The following is a 19937-nucleotide window of genomic DNA, read 5'->3' as shown; positions in this document are numbered from 1 at the left end:
GTACAGAATAGAGGACACAGAGACAAACCCACATAAATACATTTATCTAATACTAGACAAAGGTGCCAAAAACATACAATGGAGAAAAGATCGCCTGTTTAACAAATGGTGCTGGGAAAACTGGAAATCCGTATGCAACAAAATAAACTAAACCCCTATCTCTTATCCTGCACAAAACTCAACTCAAAATGGATGGAGGACCTCTGCATTAGACCAGAGGCCCTGTACCTAACAGAAAAAAAAGTAGACTCAAATCTTTTTCATGTCAGTTTAGGACCAGACTTCCTTAACATGACTCCCAAAACACAAGAAATAAAAGCAGGAATCAATAATTTGGATAGATTAAAAGTAAAAAACTTTTTCTCAGCAAAGGAAACTATCAACAATGTGAAGAGAGAGCCTACAGAGTGGGAGAAAATCTTTGCCACACACACTTCAGATAGAGCCCTAATCTCCAGAATCTATAAAGTACTCTAAAAACTTTACACCAAAAATACAAATAATCCAATCAATAAATGGGCTAAGGAAATGAGCAGACACTTCACAGAAGCTAAGATCTACAAGCAATCAACAGATATATGAAAAAATGTTCAACATCTCTAGTAATAAGGGAAATGCAAATCAAAACTACCCTAAGATTCCATCTCACCCCAATTAAAATGGCAATTACCAAGAATACAGGCAACAATAGGTGTTGGCAAGGATGTGGGGAAAAAGGTACACTCATACATTGCTGGTGGGGTTGCAAATTAATGCAGCCACTCTGGAAAGCAGTATGGAGATTCCTTAGAAAACTTGGAAGGGAACCACCATTTGACCCAGTTCTCCCACTCTTTGGCCTATACATCAGCATACTACAGAGATGCAGCCACATCAATGTTCATAGCTGCTCAATTCACAATAGCCAGATTGTGGAACCAACCTAAATGCCCTTCAATAAATGAATGGATAAAGAAACTGTGGTATATATATATACAATGGAATATTACTCAGCCATAAAGAATAATAAAATTATGGCATTTGCAGGCAAATGTATGAAGTTGGAGAATATCATGCTAAATGAGATAAGCCAATCCCAAAAAACCAAAGGACGAATGATCTCGCTGATAACTGGATGATGTTACATATTGGGGGGTGGGAGGGAGGCAAGAATGGAGGAAGGATGGATTATATAGAGGAAAAAGAAGGATGGGAGTGGTGGGGGGAAGGAAAAATAACAGAATGAGTCAAACATCATTACCCTATGTACAATGTATGATTACACAAATGGTAGACTACTTCATGCACAACCAGAGAAACAAGTTGTACCCCATTTCTTTGTAATGAATCAAAATAAATAAATTAAAAAAAGAGTACTGGATATAAGATACTAGATGTTTCTAGTATACTGAGAATTATTGAATAAAAATGGCTTAAGACTCAAAAAAAAAAAAAAAAGGAAAAGAACCATCACGAAAAAGCTCTGGAGGGAAATTGCATCAATATTTATATTTTGTCACAGAGGCAATATGAGGAGATAAAGATTTTTGCTTCAATTATTTTCTGTTGTATAAAAATATTCCAAGCTGATAACACATTTTAACTGTTCTGAAATTTAATTTTGATTTTTTTAGCCTACTTAACATTATATGCCTAAAATAGCAATAAAGAAATTGCATTTCTCATTTCACATGAATTCCTTTATTCCAATAGAATTATGCTTAAATACAAATTAAGAAAGCCAACTATAAAGATGAACTATTATTTATTTGAAATATATACTCAATTTTTGTGGAGTTATATTCTCATTCTCCTATTTCCAAAGTTTTATAAAGGTTTTGCTATCTTATTATATGGCTTACCTTATTTAACCTGATGCTTTTACATGTTTAACAAAAGTAGATTTCCTAATTCATATTTTCATTGGGTTTATTTTGGGAAAATTTTTCTTTTATCATGGTAGATTATCTTAACATTCAGAAAAATGCAAGGTAATATATATTCAGAAGGAATATTGGTTTCTATTTTTAAATTAGGAGCTGTTTTTCATATCTTGGTATCAAGAGATGGAAAATGAATATGAACAATTAAAATTTTTATTTGTGTTCTGGATCTTATTCAGTATTTTTAGCAGTTTCTTAGAAAAGTTATTGTCAAGCTATTGGGTCTGCTATAAATGAATGAGAACAGTCATTCTTATTTTTTTTTTCAATATGATTGAAAAAACCTAAAATGACTATTGAATAACTCATAAAGAAATTGTGACTACTTTTTCTTATTTTAGTGCTACTATCTGAAGTAACACAGATGGTGTTAAGAACTGTGAACTGTTGGAGGCAGGTTTTATCCTGTCTGTAAACTAATAAGGTAGTGTCACTAACTAATAAATAGTGTCACTATTTTGTGAGACTGTAATTTATCATTTTTTTTAGTGTAGTTATGAGAGCCTTGCCTACACTGTCCACGAGTATTTCTATTATCAATTTTCCATACTGACATTCTCTTAACCTATAACTCATCATAAGGTAGATTTTCTTCACATTACTTTGAAATATTCAATTATTAATTCCTCAATAAGATGCCCTTGCTGCTTCAGTTTCTTAGAGCATATTTAATGGTATATCTCATTTATTTGACAAGATTTTCCTATTTTTCCTAAAAGGGACTCTTGAGCTGCTTAGATCAAATTTCTCTGGATTGAATCAGAATAGCAAAACAGATTATTACAAATGTAAAACTACAATCCTTCAACATTTAATTTTCCTAGATTATATTGATAACCTTTTCCCTCTTGACTGGTTGTGATTTGTCAATTTACTTGAGGATTTCTAAGACATGTCTATTTACCATTTATCAAATGGTAACTGAAGTTAGTTTTTTCTAAAAAATTATAATATCATTTGCTCACTTTAAAAATATTAGTCCCCTTTTTCCAAAATCTTTTAAATTTTAAAGGTGGAGTTCATAGTCTTTCATATTAAACTTCATAGAATATTTTGGACTCAAGATTGTTCTCTCAGAATTCTTACACATGTACCCTATACTCTAATCACTAAAAGTTACCTTTTCAACTTTTTGAATTCTCTATTTTATATTATATCTTTTTTCAACTCTCTTTTTGACCCTAGTCAAAGTATTGATGACTAGAAGAGGCAATGGGCCAAAACAGTACAATTACTGACTGTAGATAACAGATAAGTTGAGAGGCATAAATTAATATTAAATGAATAAACATAGATAATAGCTGTAAATAAATTGGGGAGAAATTAACAAAATAAACATTTAAATTCACAGAAAGAGTAGGATCCCCCAAATGCTGCATTCCCTGAACTGTTTGGAAACCAAAGAACTAAAGTTATACCAAGAAAGATAGGCTGAAACCATCTAAGTAACCATTATTTGTTTTAAAAGAAGTTATTCCCAAGAGTAATTATGAAAACAGTAATTTGAAATCAGGCACAAAGCCATGAGTCTGGAAGCAAGAGTCCTTAGGTCATTACAGGAACTCACTGTCAAGTTTACTGGATTGCTACTCTACAAGTTCCACTTTGGGGAAAATGCAATAGTAGTATTTTTGTGTTACAGAGAGAAAGAAGTGGGTACCTGCTTATAGCTGTTTGCATATAGGTTTCAGGCAATTTTAACACAGCAACTGTTAATGCATATCAAAGGAATATGGTTATCTTGTGATCAAATTATATGAGTTTGAAATATGTTCTCAGCCACAGTATATCTCTTAAATAAGTGCATTAAGGAAATAAGGTAAGGGAGAATGAATCGTGTATTATTTTCAGTCAATTTTTCCCAGAAAACCTCCCAAATGGGTTAAATCTCTTCAGTAGTAGTGAAAATTTTAGCTATCTTTTTTGAACCATGAATAAGGTGTTAGTGATGTTCTTCATTAGACATCTGGAAAAGAAAATAATAATTGATCGAAAGAGTTGTGATAGGAATTGAGAGTATGATTTAATAATCTGCCAGCATAAAGTAAGATCATGTCTCTTTAAGTTTTGTGCATATGCTTTTCAGTCTTAACACAATATCTGTCCATTAATAAGTGAACAGTAATACCTGGATGAAAGTAGGAAGTGTCAGAATCCAGAACCACACAATTAAAGTAGTCAAGTTATTTGCTTGTAGTTTGTACATTGAGAATACTATCTGTGTGGAATAAATTGTTCATGACTGGTAAAAAGTGGTAATATTTATTTACATCATTTTCCCCATTTTTTGCAATTAACTGGAATAAAATATTTACAACAAATTACAAAGGAGAAGAGGAAAATTTTTAAAGAAATTGATAGTCAGATTTACGGTGTAAGCCTTCATTATTATATATCTTAACATGATGGCCACTCAAACTTCTGATATCACATTGCACATAATTGCTCAAGACTATATGTCATGTCAGGTGTGCTGATGCCCACCTGTTATCTCAGCCGCTCAAGGGGGCCCAGCCAGGAGAACGGCAGGTTTGAAGCCAGCCTCAGCAACTTAGCAAGGCTCTAAACAACATAGTGAGACTCTGTCTCAAAATTAAAAAATGAAAAAGAGCTGGGGATGTGTCTCAGTGGTTAAGTGTCCCAGGGTTCAATCCTTGATACCAGAGAGGGGGAAAAAAAACGACTGTATGTCACTAGTAAACTAGAAGTAAAATTAACCTGCAAAATTCCAGTAGTCTTTGCCTCATTCAATTTATTAATATGTATATATACTTATATATCTAATATGTATATATATATAAGTAATCCATTTGTTTTCAAGTTTGTAAAACATGACAATTTTGCTTAAAAAGAGCATTATTACCTTCAAAGTAAATTTCTCTTTATAGAACCTATGAATTAGGGATTTCAATAAACTGGGATATTAAATTCCTTTGATAACAGAGCAAATATGCTACAAAAGAATTTACATTTTACTAGAGTCTTATTCTTTGCAGACCCTCCAGTACTTCTGTTTAAACAGATGCACCACAGATGTGGAAACATCTGGTTGGTCAACACAATTCTGCCATGACTATACTCAGATTAGGACTGTTTTTTGACATCTAATTGTTAAGCAAGGACCCTTTCCTGGAAGAAGTTAGTACATTGCTTCAAATAATATATTTCTACTTGTTTCTCCTTTATGTCTAATAAGTATTTTCACATGTGCACATTGGAAATAATTTGGTACCCATGGTTACTTTATATTTGTTTTGGAAATGGTTTTACAATTCTCATTGGTCTTTAAGTAGTCACCTACTCAAGTGTGAGGAACAGATTGGATTTAAATCAATAGATTGATTTCAATCACTTTTGTTTTTTCTTCTCCAGAGTTTTTCAGGTCCATTCAAATCACAAAATTGTTTCAGTTGTACTTATTAAACATACCAATCCATTAAATTCTTGATTGTTCTTTCTTAGGTTTTACTTGTCTCATAATAAAGAAACTCCTTTCAATATTATCTGTAAAACAGAGGAGCTTTCATTTGGCTTACCTATTTCATTAGGATAAGTATGTAGAACAAGCATACCTATAATTATACACGTAATATAGGCTGTTTTTTTCATGTGATTGTGATTTTACATATTCTTTTTGGTAAATGAAGGGATAGAAATCAGAAAACTAAAAGATTATAGGTTTTGAAATTTAATTTTTGCAGTACTTGTTTATAAACCTAACAATAAAAATCTACAATTTTTAGTTTATAATCTCTCTCCATTTTTGTGAGCCAGGAAACATTTATGAGACCCAAGAAAATGTTTTATAAAGCTCAGAGTCTGAAAATCTGAAACAGTTACCCAAATCAGAGCAAATTAATAAGATTTACAGGATCTTACAGATAATATTAGAAAACCCTGAGGGAAAAAGCAGATTGTACCATTTCACTCAGTGCTGGGAATTTGGGTGATGTTTGGTGACAATAAGAGAGTTTTCACTCATGAAGAGACTGAGGCTGTGCGACCCCAGGGATCAGCATGCACCATGGGAAGCTGTAAAACTCATCTAATATTTATCAAGATGTGCACTGTAATGAAAACAGCCTGAAATCGTTGCACCACACAGACAACTTGTCCTGGGAATAGGATAGCAAAACAAGGAAATGTAATGATAAGCAAAATCCTTATGCTATGCAACTCAGTCCTATTTCTTCAGGTTCATCAGCAATTTGTTTATTTTTCTAGCTATGTTAGTGTTTCTCATTGAAGTAGATTTATTTAAAAATGTACCATGAAATACTCAAATCATTTGACTTTTGTTTTTTGCTTGCTTGCTTGCTCTCCTTCAAAACATGCATTATTTTTCCTCCTGAAAAGTCGATTTTTGTTGTGTTTGAAATCAGCCACATGTCCACATTTTAATCTTGTTATCATAATCCTAAATATTATCTCTGGCTCAGAAATTCAAGGACACTCCCTCCACTCCTACTTAGGGATTAAAAGCAACCTTTGATGTTGCATCGTATCACCATAGTTAAAAGCACCAAAAGGGAAGGTTCTAGTCTCCTAAAATTTTCCATTGCATTTATTTGTTGAAAACATTATTTTCCCCCAAAAAAACCAGAAGGTTGTTACAATGCTACACTAAAGTTCTCTAGAAACTCTCAAAACAGTTTGCAGGCAATCAGCCCACAATGGGCTTCTAATTCCTTCACCATAGAGGCCAAGTCTACTTCCAAGTTTCCAACCAGGAAGCCTGCAATGCACCTCCTCCTTTGACAGCTGTTAAATGCCATAATGGCTACGATAGCATATGTTGGGAGTGCTCCAGATGTCCCAACACAGTGGTAGGTCCATTCCTAATAACAGACAATGAGAGAGAAAGGCTGACATAATATCCATGGGGGCTCCTTATCCTCCAGTGTGTTGTAGATGTTTATGGTTCTAGGTGGAGAATCTGGCTGCTTACCAAATGTACTTTTTCACCTCGAACATTAAGCTGCAGATTTTATTTAAATATTTAAATATTTCCATTCTTTTTAATTGTCTGTCTTTATATCTGTCCCAGATTTGAACCAAACTCACTGTTTTTTTTTTTTTTTTTCTTTTTTCTTACAAATATTTACTGAGCACTTAACTCCAGATGCATTTCACTCATCCCTACCTATCTGGCAAATAAGAGTGTTTCCATCTTTTGGGCCTGTCTATATACTAACAGTGCTCTGGACTGAAGCAATTCAACATGGGCATTTAAAAAAAATTATTAAGCCATATGGAAAGATGTCTTATTGAAATACTGAAACAATTTGCTTCATGAAGCATAGTTTTTCCACTGGACCTATTTGATTTTTACTATAAGCTCTGTTGCAGAATTGTATTTCTTGCTTCTCTCCTCATAAATTATAAGAGGTGAATGAAGGAAGATTTATTTTCACCCAGTTGCTGATTTTAAGAGTCAAGGAAAGATAGAAAATTAGTAAAACAAGAAAACATCACAAATTGGGATATTGGGCTAGGTTGGGAACTTTTTAAGTGTAGGGTGATGGAAAGTTTCCTCTTTTGTGAAAAAAAGGAAAGAATTAAATATTTTGTTTGTCATATTTCAGTCCTGATAATTACTAATCTATAGTCCAATTTATTTTGAGACCTCTGATTCTCTACAGCTCTCATGAACATGAGTACTTGACACCTGGTATTTTTCTTGGTTTATTTAAAGTTATTATTTTCACAAACTTCCTTTCATTCAGTCACACTACAAAACAAAAGAGGAAAGAAAACATGAATAAGCAGAGAATACTTGTTTGGTCCAACATTCAACTTTCTAAATTAAAAAAAAAAAAAAAAAAAAGAAGAACAAAAGTATATCTTCAGGTGGATTTTTTGGAAGCTGTAAAATTGTCTGAATTACTAGATGCAATAAAAGCAACTATATGAAAATAAGCAAATGATACTTTGATTTTTGGCAACCAAGTCTCATTAAAACTTCTATGGTAAACAAAATCCTTTAATATACTAACAGTAAAATTTATAACAAAAGATCCCACTAATTTATATTTATTTGTTTAATAGTAGCATGTGGATTAGTAAATGGAGAGCATCTTTTAGTTCATGATGCTACTTCATTTTAAATTTGAATATATGATAGGAAGTACATGTTCTTCCCCTGGAATCTTCATTTGTATACAACTAAACCACAACTTACCTTCCTTCCTTCCTTCCTTCCCTTCTTCCTTCCTTCCCTCCTTCCGTCGTTATTTTCTGTGCTGGAGATTAAACCCAGGAGTTTTCTATAACTGAACTACATCATCACCAGTCCCTTTTATCTTTGATTTTGAGACAGGGTCTCTTGCTCAGTTTTCCGGGATGGCCTTGAACTTGCCATCCTCCTGCCTTGGCCTCCTGGAGTAGCTAGTATCACAGAGATGAACCACTGTGCCCAAAACAGTTTTTCATTTCAGAGCAGCTCTATTATGACTTTCCAGTTGGATTTACTCATGGAGAATGCTTTGCTCCCTTTTATTTTAAGTAGGTCATCAACAATATTCTTTACAATCTGAAAATTCTTTTTCTTACATATCCCAAATTTGGATACTTGTCTTGGTCTTTTGAACAGTTTTTTTTCCCCCTAGGTAACACTGCCAACATCAGTCAGGCTTTGACATTTTAGGTAAGTGTGTGATTAACTAAAAGACTAACGTCATTATTTGAAGACATTAATGATGGGAGTTAAACTAGTTTTCTAGATATTTGAGAGGGTTTTGTTCTATCAGAATTATCAGGACTACTATTAAATAAGAAGTATCTGGACCAACCTTAGGATTCTTTTTCAACCTGTAACGAGGAATTTAATTTTAAGTACACAAATATTGAAAACCACAACTTTATGGTGAACAGTTAGGGAGCCACCTGGTCTGCCCTATTTTTGCTTCAAGATAGTAATGATCAGATTGCCAGAAAGCATTCAATGTCATGATAGGAGTTCTGGCTTTCCTACTATCGTCAGCTACTTTGCCTTTCTTCTTCGTCAAATAAAAAGGAAATAGTTTTGTAGAGGTGTTGATCTCTCTTCCAGCCTGTCCTTCCTCTGATTGAAGGGTAATTCAGGATATTGCTCCTCAAATAATCAACAACAGCTATAGACATGGCAAACGATCTAGTGAGAGCTTTGAAGCTGCTGGTTAACATGGGATTTAAAAGGAAATTCACACTCGGTCAATGGAAAAAAGTGCCCAGACTCCCATAGCAGGCAAAAAAGTATAGAACTCATTTTCTAATACCGTAATTATTTTTTGAAGTTTTAATTAATTTTCCTAAACATATGGCTCACATTCTAATAGTGGGTGTTACTAATAATGAAGATTTACCAACCAAAAAACAAGAATTTGTGTTTAGTTTTATCTAAATGCAATATCTAAGATCCCAATTTTTAAATAAAAACGACTTTCAACTTGAACCCTGTATATTATATATTTCTTAGTGAAAGTTCTATTAATTTAATCTGCTCTAATTGGATTTTTGAGAGAACAGTAAAGTCACAATGACCAACAATTGATATTAATTTAAAGTTGAATTTAGTTGGTAATAACAGAGGGAATATTGCTTGATGACTGTATTAGTCAATCAAAATACTGCCTGAAAATTCCAGGCCTTTCAGTTCTGACAGTTGCAAATTTCTGAGTAGAGTTTACATTTTCTGATTATTCTTAATTTGTGATATATGACAAAATTGAATGCAACATTTTAAATAATACAGTTTGGAAGGTAAGTTGAATTATATAGCCCCCCTCTCTCTCTGTCCTTAAACTATAATGCTTTGTGTCACTGCTTGTCTTGTGGCTTGTTTTGAATGAGGCATGATTATGGAATCTATATATATATATGCCTTGTCATTTTATCTTCACAGCAGCTTCAGACTCAAATGGAGGGGAAAAAGCAGAACCAGTTTGAAAAAGAAGGTACAAAACTGTTAATTAGAGTTTCATGGTCAAAACCATGTTTTCTAACTTTTCTAGTTTTACCTTCTGCCTGCTATTGGCCCCATTCAGTTCTCCACACTCTAGGAGCAGGGATTCTAACTTGGGTAAGAACAGGGTGAAACAGTGAATCCATGAATTAGATCATAGCCCAAACAAATCCACAGAAGTTGGTGGAAATTAAGTCATCTTCCACATGGAAACATTCGTTGACATTTTTGTATCTTCTTTTTCAAACAGGTTCTTTTTTTCCCCTCCGTTTGAGTCTGAAGCTGCTGTGAAGATAAAATGACAAGGCAAATATATACATTCCAGGATCATGCCTCATTCAAAACAAGATGAGCGTGGATGTGTTTCTAATACATTTGAATTAATTTTTTTTACCTTGTTTGAAATGAGGTTTATTTCCTGTATCTATTAATTTCTAATAATTTGTACTTAATAATCCAAAATTAACTATGTTGACATTGTGTTTGTCACTTCCCATTTCCTGTGTGTGCTACCTGCAACAAAACAGGACATGATTTTATTAGAAGCTGGGAATTTAGTATAGGGCTATCAGAAGAAAGAGCAGTGGGAGATTACTCTTTAATATTAAAATAGCTGGTCAAACTGAAAAATTTAACAGAATTTTAACATAAAATATAAAAGCTAAAAAAAGAGATCAGATACTATCTAGTTCAACATTTTTTACAAAGTAAGGTAATCTTTTTCTAAGCCCCCATCAGACAATTGCCTTCTGTAAACAATTTCATTTAAAATGGTGGAGTTTATTCAGCAGAATGGGTGATTTGGTGTGGCTGGTGTGGCATCCGCATTTCCTCTGTTACCTTAACAAGGGAACAACTCCTTCCCATAGATAACTTAGTTTCTCCACCTCCAAAATATAGTAACAATTCCTACTTTGTAGATGTAGCTTTAAAATGATTAAAACATGTAAAGTATTAAAAATGTAGTATATGGTGAAACTCAGTAGGTGTTGGTTATAATTATTAATTATATTAGAATATCTATTCTAATTATTGAAATTTAAGATAATTACTTTAATCTGATTTCATTGCACTTGATATATTAATGCCAAATAATAGTATAATGTCTGTAAACACCAATGTTCTTGTAGTTTAGAAAACAAAAAATCCAATGGAGCAGACTGGTAGAAAATCTAATGTAAACACACATAACAGTGAAGGGATGAAGAATTATTTTCATTCTGTTTGTTTCAACGGAAAAGACCCTTTGCTTATTTAAATGCTATAATTTAAAATATTATATATATATATATATATATATATATGTATATATATATAATTTTTTAAATGGGAAGTTTTTTCCAGTGCTTGAACTTAATGAACTTTGAATCATTGTCAGACTGCATTAGCCATTACAAGCTATCATTTTTGTGGTGAATTATTCATAACCTTATTTTAATGAAGATTGTGCAGCTCTTTAAGATACTTTCAAATTTTGAAGTGTTTTTAAAAACAAATTGTCAATATGTTGATAATTATATCCAAGCTCTTTTCAAAACAAAAGACCATTGTTCTCTAAATCTGTGTTCTCCTTTTTCTGTATGAAATACTGATAATAATAGTATTGTTTAGTTTAACATGTATTTTTATAGCTTGTTTGTTTATGATTATCTAAAATCTTTATCTTTAAAGTACATTTACTTGTTCTTTTTAAAATTTTTCTTTGTGTAGAAACAGTCGAGTTATTTTGCTTCTAGCACCATCTTAAAATTGTCTTTAAAATAATACACAATTTGGAAATATCTAGTTTATCACCATATTTTAGGTACTTTCAATGTTAGTAATTTTGAGGAAACTTTCGTACCATATTAATGAGTTAATGAGAGATAAAATGTTTCCATGTTTATTGTAATTTAAGATTATATATCACTTTCAATTCAATGTCTCATTCAGCCTCTTTCACACAGATTCTATCTACAATGCTGTTTTCTGCCATTTTCATCAGTTTGGAGATTATGCACTAGATACAATTAAATAAATATGTTACTAGTATCTTAAATGTTCCATTACACCTTAAATTTATTTTTTATCAATTTATATTTTGCATTTTTAAAAATTTTTTAAATTTTGTTAATTTTTAAATTTAAATTCGTTTAAACTGCTGCATCAAAACATAAAAATTATACATAGTTATGAGATCCCATTTGTTGTTTCTATTCATGTATACATTATATAATATTTAAATGGGGTAAATATATCTATCTTCTCAAATACTTTCATTCCTTTGTGGAGAAACCATTAAAACTATTTTCTTCTACTTTTTGAAATATTTAGTACATTATCATTATAAGTCACCCTACTGTGCAATATCATACCACAGATTCTTATTCCAAGTACATTTTGGAGAATTTCATAAGTTATATTTCCTTAGAAATTATTGAGGTCCAATGTAATTCAAAGTCTGATAGTTTTTATCAAGTCAATAAAGATGATTTTTCCTAGAACATAATTTCTCTACATGGTATCTGTAAAAAAATGAAAAATTCTGACAAACAAAAATTTTCTTAAGAATACTTTTAGTAAAGAAGGGAACATTTTGAGCCTATTAAATAGTTTTACAACAAAACTGTACCAAAGCTGAAATACAGACTACATTGAAATTTAACCTTAAAGAGCTACAAATTCAGGCACTACTACAAAAACAAGCTAAAAGATTTATCACCTCACATTGGGAATAGAAAACTACTCACAATGATTCACTCTCGTTCAACTATTTCAAAGCTAAATGTCTATGGCCAAAAAGGCCAAGAACCACATGGATATTGAGGACACATGCAGTTCACTAAATAGGAGTGGTGGTGATTCAGAAGAGAAGGTTAGTGAAAAAATGAAAATAAATTGGAATCTATTGCTATTCATTGCTTGATTACCCAGCACATATGTGCACCTACACACTTATACAAATTCTTCTATAATTTTTCAAAAACTATTCTTGCCCAATATAAGAGAGGGTGCATCATTTCCCAAACAAGAGACAACTTAAACTGAACTGGACCTTGAATATTCATTGGTCAGTGATCTGATAGCTTGTCTTTCTCACATTCATTTTGTATTGTTGTTGGCTATTCAATCCTGCTGCACATAAATAGGCCAAGTGGTAAGCTAAACCATAATTACAAATAATGTAAAAACACTAGACAGATGAAAGGGAAGAAAATCCATTTATATCCATTGAAACTTTCACTTATGAGAGTGATATTAATTCTAACCTAAAGTCTTTATATATCCTGTTGATTGTGTGAAGAACATATGAGAGAAATACTATAGAAAACTACTTGTTAACTAATGCATTAACAATGAAGTAAGCTTATGGACCAACTTGAGATTCAGCTCATGTGATTCAGAATCTGTCTATGGTTCATAGTATTCTTGCCTCTTGCCATTCCATGTTACTTCTGAAAGAGAATTTATTGAGAATACCCCAGTAGTTTGTGCTATCAGCTTGGTTACTTGCTTTCCATTTCATGGATTCTTGGGCATTACAATTGAACAATGAGATGGACCTATTCTGCAGGTATGATATTTTTTTTTTTCTTTCCTGATCTCTTTTCTGTTTCTTTTGTGAGTGTGTGTGTGTGTGTGTGTGTGTGTGTGTGTGTGTGAGATTTTTCTCTTTTTAAATATTTTTTATTATTATTTTTATTTAGGTTTTAATTTTTTTCAGACTGCATTTTGATTCATTGTACACAAATGGGGTACATCATTTCATTTCTATGGTTGTGCACAACTTAGATTCATAACATTCACGTAATCATACATGTACATAGGGTAATGATGTTTGTCTCATTCCACCATTTTTTCATACCTGACTCCCTCTCATTTCCTTCTACATATTCTAAAGTTCCCCCATTATTCTCTCATTTCCCACCCCCCACTCCTATTATTTATCATTCTCCACTTATCAGGGAAAACATTCGGCCTTTGGTTTTTTGAGCTTGGCTTACTTCACTTAGCATGATATTTTCCAATTCCATCCATTTATTTGCAAATGCCATAATATTATTCTTGATAATACAATTTCTCTAAAGTTGATGTGAGATGCCTTCTAATTTCATTTTGTGGAATGACTGCCAATAACCAAGAGTCTAGCTCTTTGAGTGGGGGGATTACTCTTTTGCTTAATCCCAGTCCTCTCTTTCTTTCACAGTAAGAATGAAAATTAATGGAATGTAAAATTCAAACTAATAAGAATTTCTGTACAATACACCCTAACATATTCTTATTTCACCTTCTCCCCAATTCCTATCAGTTTGTAGCCAATAGCAGCCCTTTGGAGTGGGAATTGATTCTCTTGATTCATGTAGAATTTTCTTTATATCCTCCTTATTTCCTGGATCCTGCCATTTCCTATCTTACTCATTAACTTTAGGATGTGGTTAAAAATGTATCTATCTTATGCAGTTAAGTAAGGTACACAACCCTCAACAGTCACTTCCTAGTTTCTTGGACAAGACATGTTAGTTAAAATATTGTCTCTGCTTTTAAGCATGTCAGCTTAAATTGAAGTTTGTTTCTTTCATGAAGGGTCTCAAAGGCCACTAGAAGTTGGTTTTGTCTCTCCTTTCTGGCTTTTATGAAGAATGGTAGTCTCTAAATACTCCTGTACTATCCTCACCTCAAAAAATGAGTTGGAATTAGTCAATTTTTTTTCTCTTTTGGATTCTCCATTGATTCATTTTTTTTCTTGTCGTGTTCCTTCTGCCCGCAGAGAGAGACACAACACATCAGTTGTTCATCAGAGCTCTTTATTCTTCTCTCTTCCTCCTCTGATCATCCTCTGATGATTTTACAAGGCAGTTACAGTCATATTTATATGAATCATGAGTCAATCAGGTTACAGAGGATGTGGGGAGAGCAAGATTACAACGGGGTGAAAAGAGGGTACACGGAAGAACAAGATTTCACGGAAGAACAAGATTTCAATTTAATGTATCAAGAGAGTTCATGATGGGTATGGGTCACCTCGTCCAATCAGAGAAATTCTTTTTGGTACTGGCTTAGTGCCAGGGCAACTTCCTTAAGCAGTGTTAGCGGTTTGTTGCAAACCAGGTTGCCCCAGCTTAGTGCCAGGTTCCGTACTGAAGTCCTTGATGTTGCAAACCAGGCCGCCCCGGCTCAGCGCCAGGTTCCGCACTGAAGTCCTTGATGTTGCAAACCAGGCCGCCCCGGCTCAGCTCCAGGTTCCTCACTGAAGTCCTTTATGTTGCAAACCAGGCCGCCCCGGCTCAGCGCCAGTGTGGAAGTCCTTGTCAGCTGTTTGTTGCAATCCACTGTCTCGGCATTAGGGCCACACTGAAATCCTGAAAGCCAGGCTAGGATGGGGTCTGCAGCCCCCAACATCTCCCCCTTTCTTTTATTAAAAAAGAAAAGGCTTGAGACCGTGCCTGTCTTAGGTTGAGGGGTCCAGCACATGTCCTTACCCGTCATTGAAGACTGTAGATCATGCTATAGCTTCTGTCTTAGGTTGGTACATGGCCACCTCCTACATTACCCGTCATTGACTACCGGCCTAGCATTATAGCCACAAATAGGGGGAGGCCTCTAGCCTTAAAGGCAGTCAGGACCAGGAAGGATGATTTGATCTCTCTGTTGGGTGGCTCGTAATTGATAAATTAAGCAAATGAGATATAAAACACCTAAAATATTAGTCCTTGGGAGCCAAGGTTTGTCCATTGTTTTACAAAACTTAGAGCAGTAGAGAACCATTTGACCATTTTAGATACAGGTGCCACATTTACCCTGGTGGTATTGACTCTCATAATTTCAGCTCTTAGTTGAGAGGTTAAATTGTCAAACCCATATGACCAAGTACAAGTAAGATAATGAGAAAGATTTCTAGACAACATAACTGCATGGCTATCATTATAAAAAGTGATAGGGGCAACACAAACTGCTTTTAAAGAAAGAACACATCCCAGACCCATAAGTTCTTGTAATAAGTCCACTTGTTCTTGTAATAAGTCCACTCTTTGATTTACTAGGAGGATGCCTGTTCTTAAATGTTGATTTAAGGTCTCTTGAGTCTGTAAGGCAGTGGCAGTGTTTTCTGCCAAATGATTAACTGTAGTTGTTGTCTGTATTGTAGTTGTCAACGTGGCTGCTGCGGTTGTGGCTGCTGCTGCAGAGGCTGCAATGGCAGTGATCACAGCTGTTGTGATGCCAAAATCTCTTTTGTTTCTTGATAATAGTACTGGTAGTTCTGTATTGGTAACAGAGACTGGGACTGGTAGGAAGGTAGGAATAGGCATTAAGACTGCTCGTGAGAACCTAGAAGCATTCCAACATTGAGAGAGAAGTTTGGAGAATAGCAGCTTGATAAATATCCTGCTTTAAAACTTGTATACTTGGAAAATATGAATACATTTAATATACAAGGAGTGACCATTTCACAATTACCTTGACACTTTAATCTTACTAAATTTAGTTTTTAAAGAAAAATTTAGACTCTGTAACATAGTACAATACTCTTAACAGTTGTTTAACCATAATTGTATAAACCCCAATTTTTAAGATTAATTGTTTTAAAGAATAAAACTTAATAGACACAAAGTTAAGAGTAAATTAGTGTTTCTAAGAAATCCTTGTTATTTTACCATGTTATTTTACCATATAGATTAAACTTTGGCTTATATCAGAACATTAGTATTTCACCTTAGGAAAAACCTTAAATAGCTTTAGCTGTTTCACATACATACAACCAACTTAGTTACACACAGACTTGTTGAAATTTGCCCTTTACTTACACACAGACTTTCTTAGCACTTAGACCCTATGTATTTCATTACATAAGCACTTTCTTACCCAGAAATATTTTCTTTTCCTTTTTATTAAATATATTTCCAAACCCAGAACCTTTTATTCTCTCTTTCCTATCTGTTGACCCCTTTTTGTTCACATTCTGAAACAACTTTTATGAAATTTTTGAATTTAGATAAATTACACCATTTTAACAAGATAAAATACTTTGTTGTTTATAGTACTCTAACTGAAACACAGTTGAAACCTTTAGAACCCTTTGTATATAGAATTGTACTTGTTAAGACATAACTCTCAGTAACCTTGTTTTTAGTTTAGTGATGACACAAAGCAAGTTTAAACCCTTTTTATTTACCAACCTATGAAAACACCAATAATGTTTAAGTATGATACCCCATGGAATTTGAGGAGTTAAAAGTACTTGATGTTATTTAACAATGAGCATTTTAACTTTGTAAATTAATCAGATGTCACCAACAAACACATTTGAGTAATCCCATATATGTTAACTCTAATTCACTTATTCTGTAAAAACCAAGAAAGCAGGCAGGTGTCCTGAACAGTATTTGCTGTCTCTTTCCTGTTGAAGAAAAGTCCTAGAAACAATTGATATTAGACATTGTTTAACATTAACATTCCATTAGTTTGACCACCTAGAGACTTCTAAGTTATTTTTAAAGACATGTCACTTTTATTAGTTTACTCAATTTAAATTGAACCTTTTTAAATCACGTGAATAAAAGTATTTGGATCCATTTTTAAATTTTAATTTTAGGAGCGCTCAGTTTTGATACAGACAAAAGATGACATTAGACAGCACAACATATAAATAACACAAAATCAAAGACCTTGTAACTTTATAGGTAAATCTCCATTGCAATGTAACAGATGTTCAAAAACTTTAGTTGAATAAAAAATCAAAAAGAAAAAAAATCATTAACCTAGGTATGCAGGATCAAAATTATGAGCTCAAAAATGCAGCATTAAAGAAAAACAAAACAAAACAAGAATCCTGGAAAATGAGTTAGTTTTGTGTAGCAACCCAGAAGTTTAAAACAGACACCCTTTCTTCTTTCTTTTTTTTCTTATCTTCAGGTTACCTCCCTTTCCCGCTGAGACCACTGCAGCCTATATTCCAATGCAGGCTTCAGCAAGGCCAGGCAAGGGGGAGGGAGGATCACCCAGGACTTTTTAATCCTTTTTCTTCTTGGTTGAGAAATCAGGTTAGGTTTGAATGCAGAAAATCACAAAACATTATTTCTTACTACTTTTGAGGAATGGAGCTGTTGAGATCTCTGCCTAGGGGGAGGACTGCTTCAAGGACACGGGTGTTCCCTCCCTAGGTGGCCATGGAGCTGTGTGGAAGGGATTAGGAGGGGGGCCTTTTTCTGTCTCTTGTGATAGTTTCTCTTGATTTAACAAGCCCTTATCTAAAAACCAAGGGGCTTTGTCTTTTACAGTTTTTAAAAACTTCCTAGCTGAGGAAACCTTTAAAGGTACTCCATTAGCCTTTAATAAAGCCTTTAATAGTCCTTCCATGCGAACTCTAGACACCTTAGAACTCATGATTAATTTGCCCCCTTTCGAGTGCCACTTTCACTTTAATACTTTTAATGTGGACCGCTTTATGCTTGTCCCCGGACCACCTTCCGTGAGTCCTGATAGTCGCTTTATCGTGAACTTTCACTTTAATTGGACTACTTTTCGTATGTCCTGATAATTGTAATGTAATGTCCCTGGACCACCCTTTTAATCGCTTTATTGTGATGTAATATTAAGGCTGCCTTTATTACTATTTTATTATTTATAACATTAATCTATAAAACTTATTATAACATTAATCTTAAAAATTTAATCTTAAAAACTTATTATAACTTTAATCTTAAAAACTTACCTAGGTAGTTGCTGCTGATCTAGAGGTCCCTGGTTCGTTCCCGGGTTTCGGCACCAATTGTCGCGTTCCTTCTGCCCGCAGAGAGAGACACGACACATCAGTTGTTCATCAGAGCTCTTTATTCTTCTCTCTTCCTCCTCTGATCATCCTCTGATGATTTTACAAGGCAGTTACAGTCATATTTATATGAATCATGAGTCAATCAGGTTACAGAGGATGTGGGGAGAGCAAGATTACAACGGGGTGAAAAGAGGGTACACGGAAGAACAAGATTTCACGGAAGAACAAGATTTCAATTTAATGTATCAAGAGAGTTCATGATGGGTATGGGTCACCTCGTCCAATCAGAGCAATTCTTTTTGGTACTGGCTTAGTGCCGGGGCAACTTCCTTAAGCAGTGTTAGCGGTTTGTTGCAAACCAGGTTGCCCCAGCTTAGTGCCAGGTTCCGCACTGAAGTCCTTGATGTTGCAAACCAGGCCGCCCCGGCTCAGCGCCAGTGTGGAAGTCCTTGTCAGATGTTTGTTGCAATCCACTGTCTCGGCATTAGGGCCACACTGAAATCCTGAAAGCCAGGCTAGGATGGGGTCTGCAGCCCCCAACATTTTCTCTTTTGGAATTAATCTACACGATGTCTGGTAAGCCTCTGGGAGATTGATCTTTCCCTCATTTACTACCTCTGTCAACCAGGGGAAGCCAGTGTGTGCCTGCAAACTCAAACTCTTTTTCAGTAGGTAATTCCAACATCAATGTGGGGTAAAAGGAGAACATAAGCCTGCTCTAACTACTACATGAAGCTGTGTTCCATTACCAAGTCTCAGTGAGAAGCACAGGTAATATTTTGCTTTTGTATCTGATGACTTTCTTGTTTGTTCTCATTTGATTCATGACTCAGGCAGAAAGGAGAGATGAGGCATTCATTGGGCTTTCTCAAATATTAAAATTTTTAAAAAATAGAGAAATACTAAATTTAATTTGCTGAAAATTTGGTATATTGATCTTACTAGTTTATTGAATAGGTACTAATCATTCTTTTTACCCTATAACTATCCATCAATATATATAGGAAATGACACAAATCACATGTTGTGTTGAAAGTAGGAGGACAGTATTTTCTTTATTTTCAGAGAACTCACATACTCAGTTTTGGAATAGAAAGGCAAGAAAAACATTGTGCAATACCTGGGGTAATTTCAAATCCATTTCATTATGAAAAGTTGCCTTATATTTGTACAAAGTTTCTTTTTTAACCCCATGCATGGGCAATGGAAGTGCGTGGAATTAAGCAGAAAGTAGAAGAACAAAAATGGAAAAACTATGCCCATTTTCTTGCTGAAAGTAATTGTTGAACTTAACTCCTCCCCATCATAAGTCCTTATTTTGATA

The 19937-nt window shown here is 34.0% G+C and overlaps 1 protein-coding gene across 1 annotated transcript in view; it reads left to right on the top strand.

The window, feature by feature from the left end:
* The window catches only part of Cnbd1 (cyclic nucleotide binding domain containing 1), a 484214-nt gene extending 474046 nt beyond the window's left edge, over positions 1 to 10168 (top strand). Inside the window, exon 12 of the mRNA XM_047565748.1 lies at positions 10115 to 10168. Coding sequence (XP_047421704.1) covers positions 10115 to 10138 — 24 coding nt within the window. The 3' untranslated portion in view covers positions 10139 to 10168. The remainder of the gene's footprint in view (positions 1 to 10114) is intronic.
* The last annotated feature ends 9769 nt before the right edge of the window (positions 10169 to 19937 follow it).

The sequence above is a fragment of the Sciurus carolinensis genome, chromosome 1, assembly GCF_902686445.1.
Source record: "Sciurus carolinensis chromosome 1, mSciCar1.2, whole genome shotgun sequence".
Taxonomy (NCBI): Eukaryota; Metazoa; Chordata; class Mammalia; order Rodentia; family Sciuridae; genus Sciurus; species Sciurus carolinensis.
The sequence above is the reverse complement of the archived record's forward strand: the minus strand, read 5'-3'. Positions and strand labels throughout refer to the sequence as shown.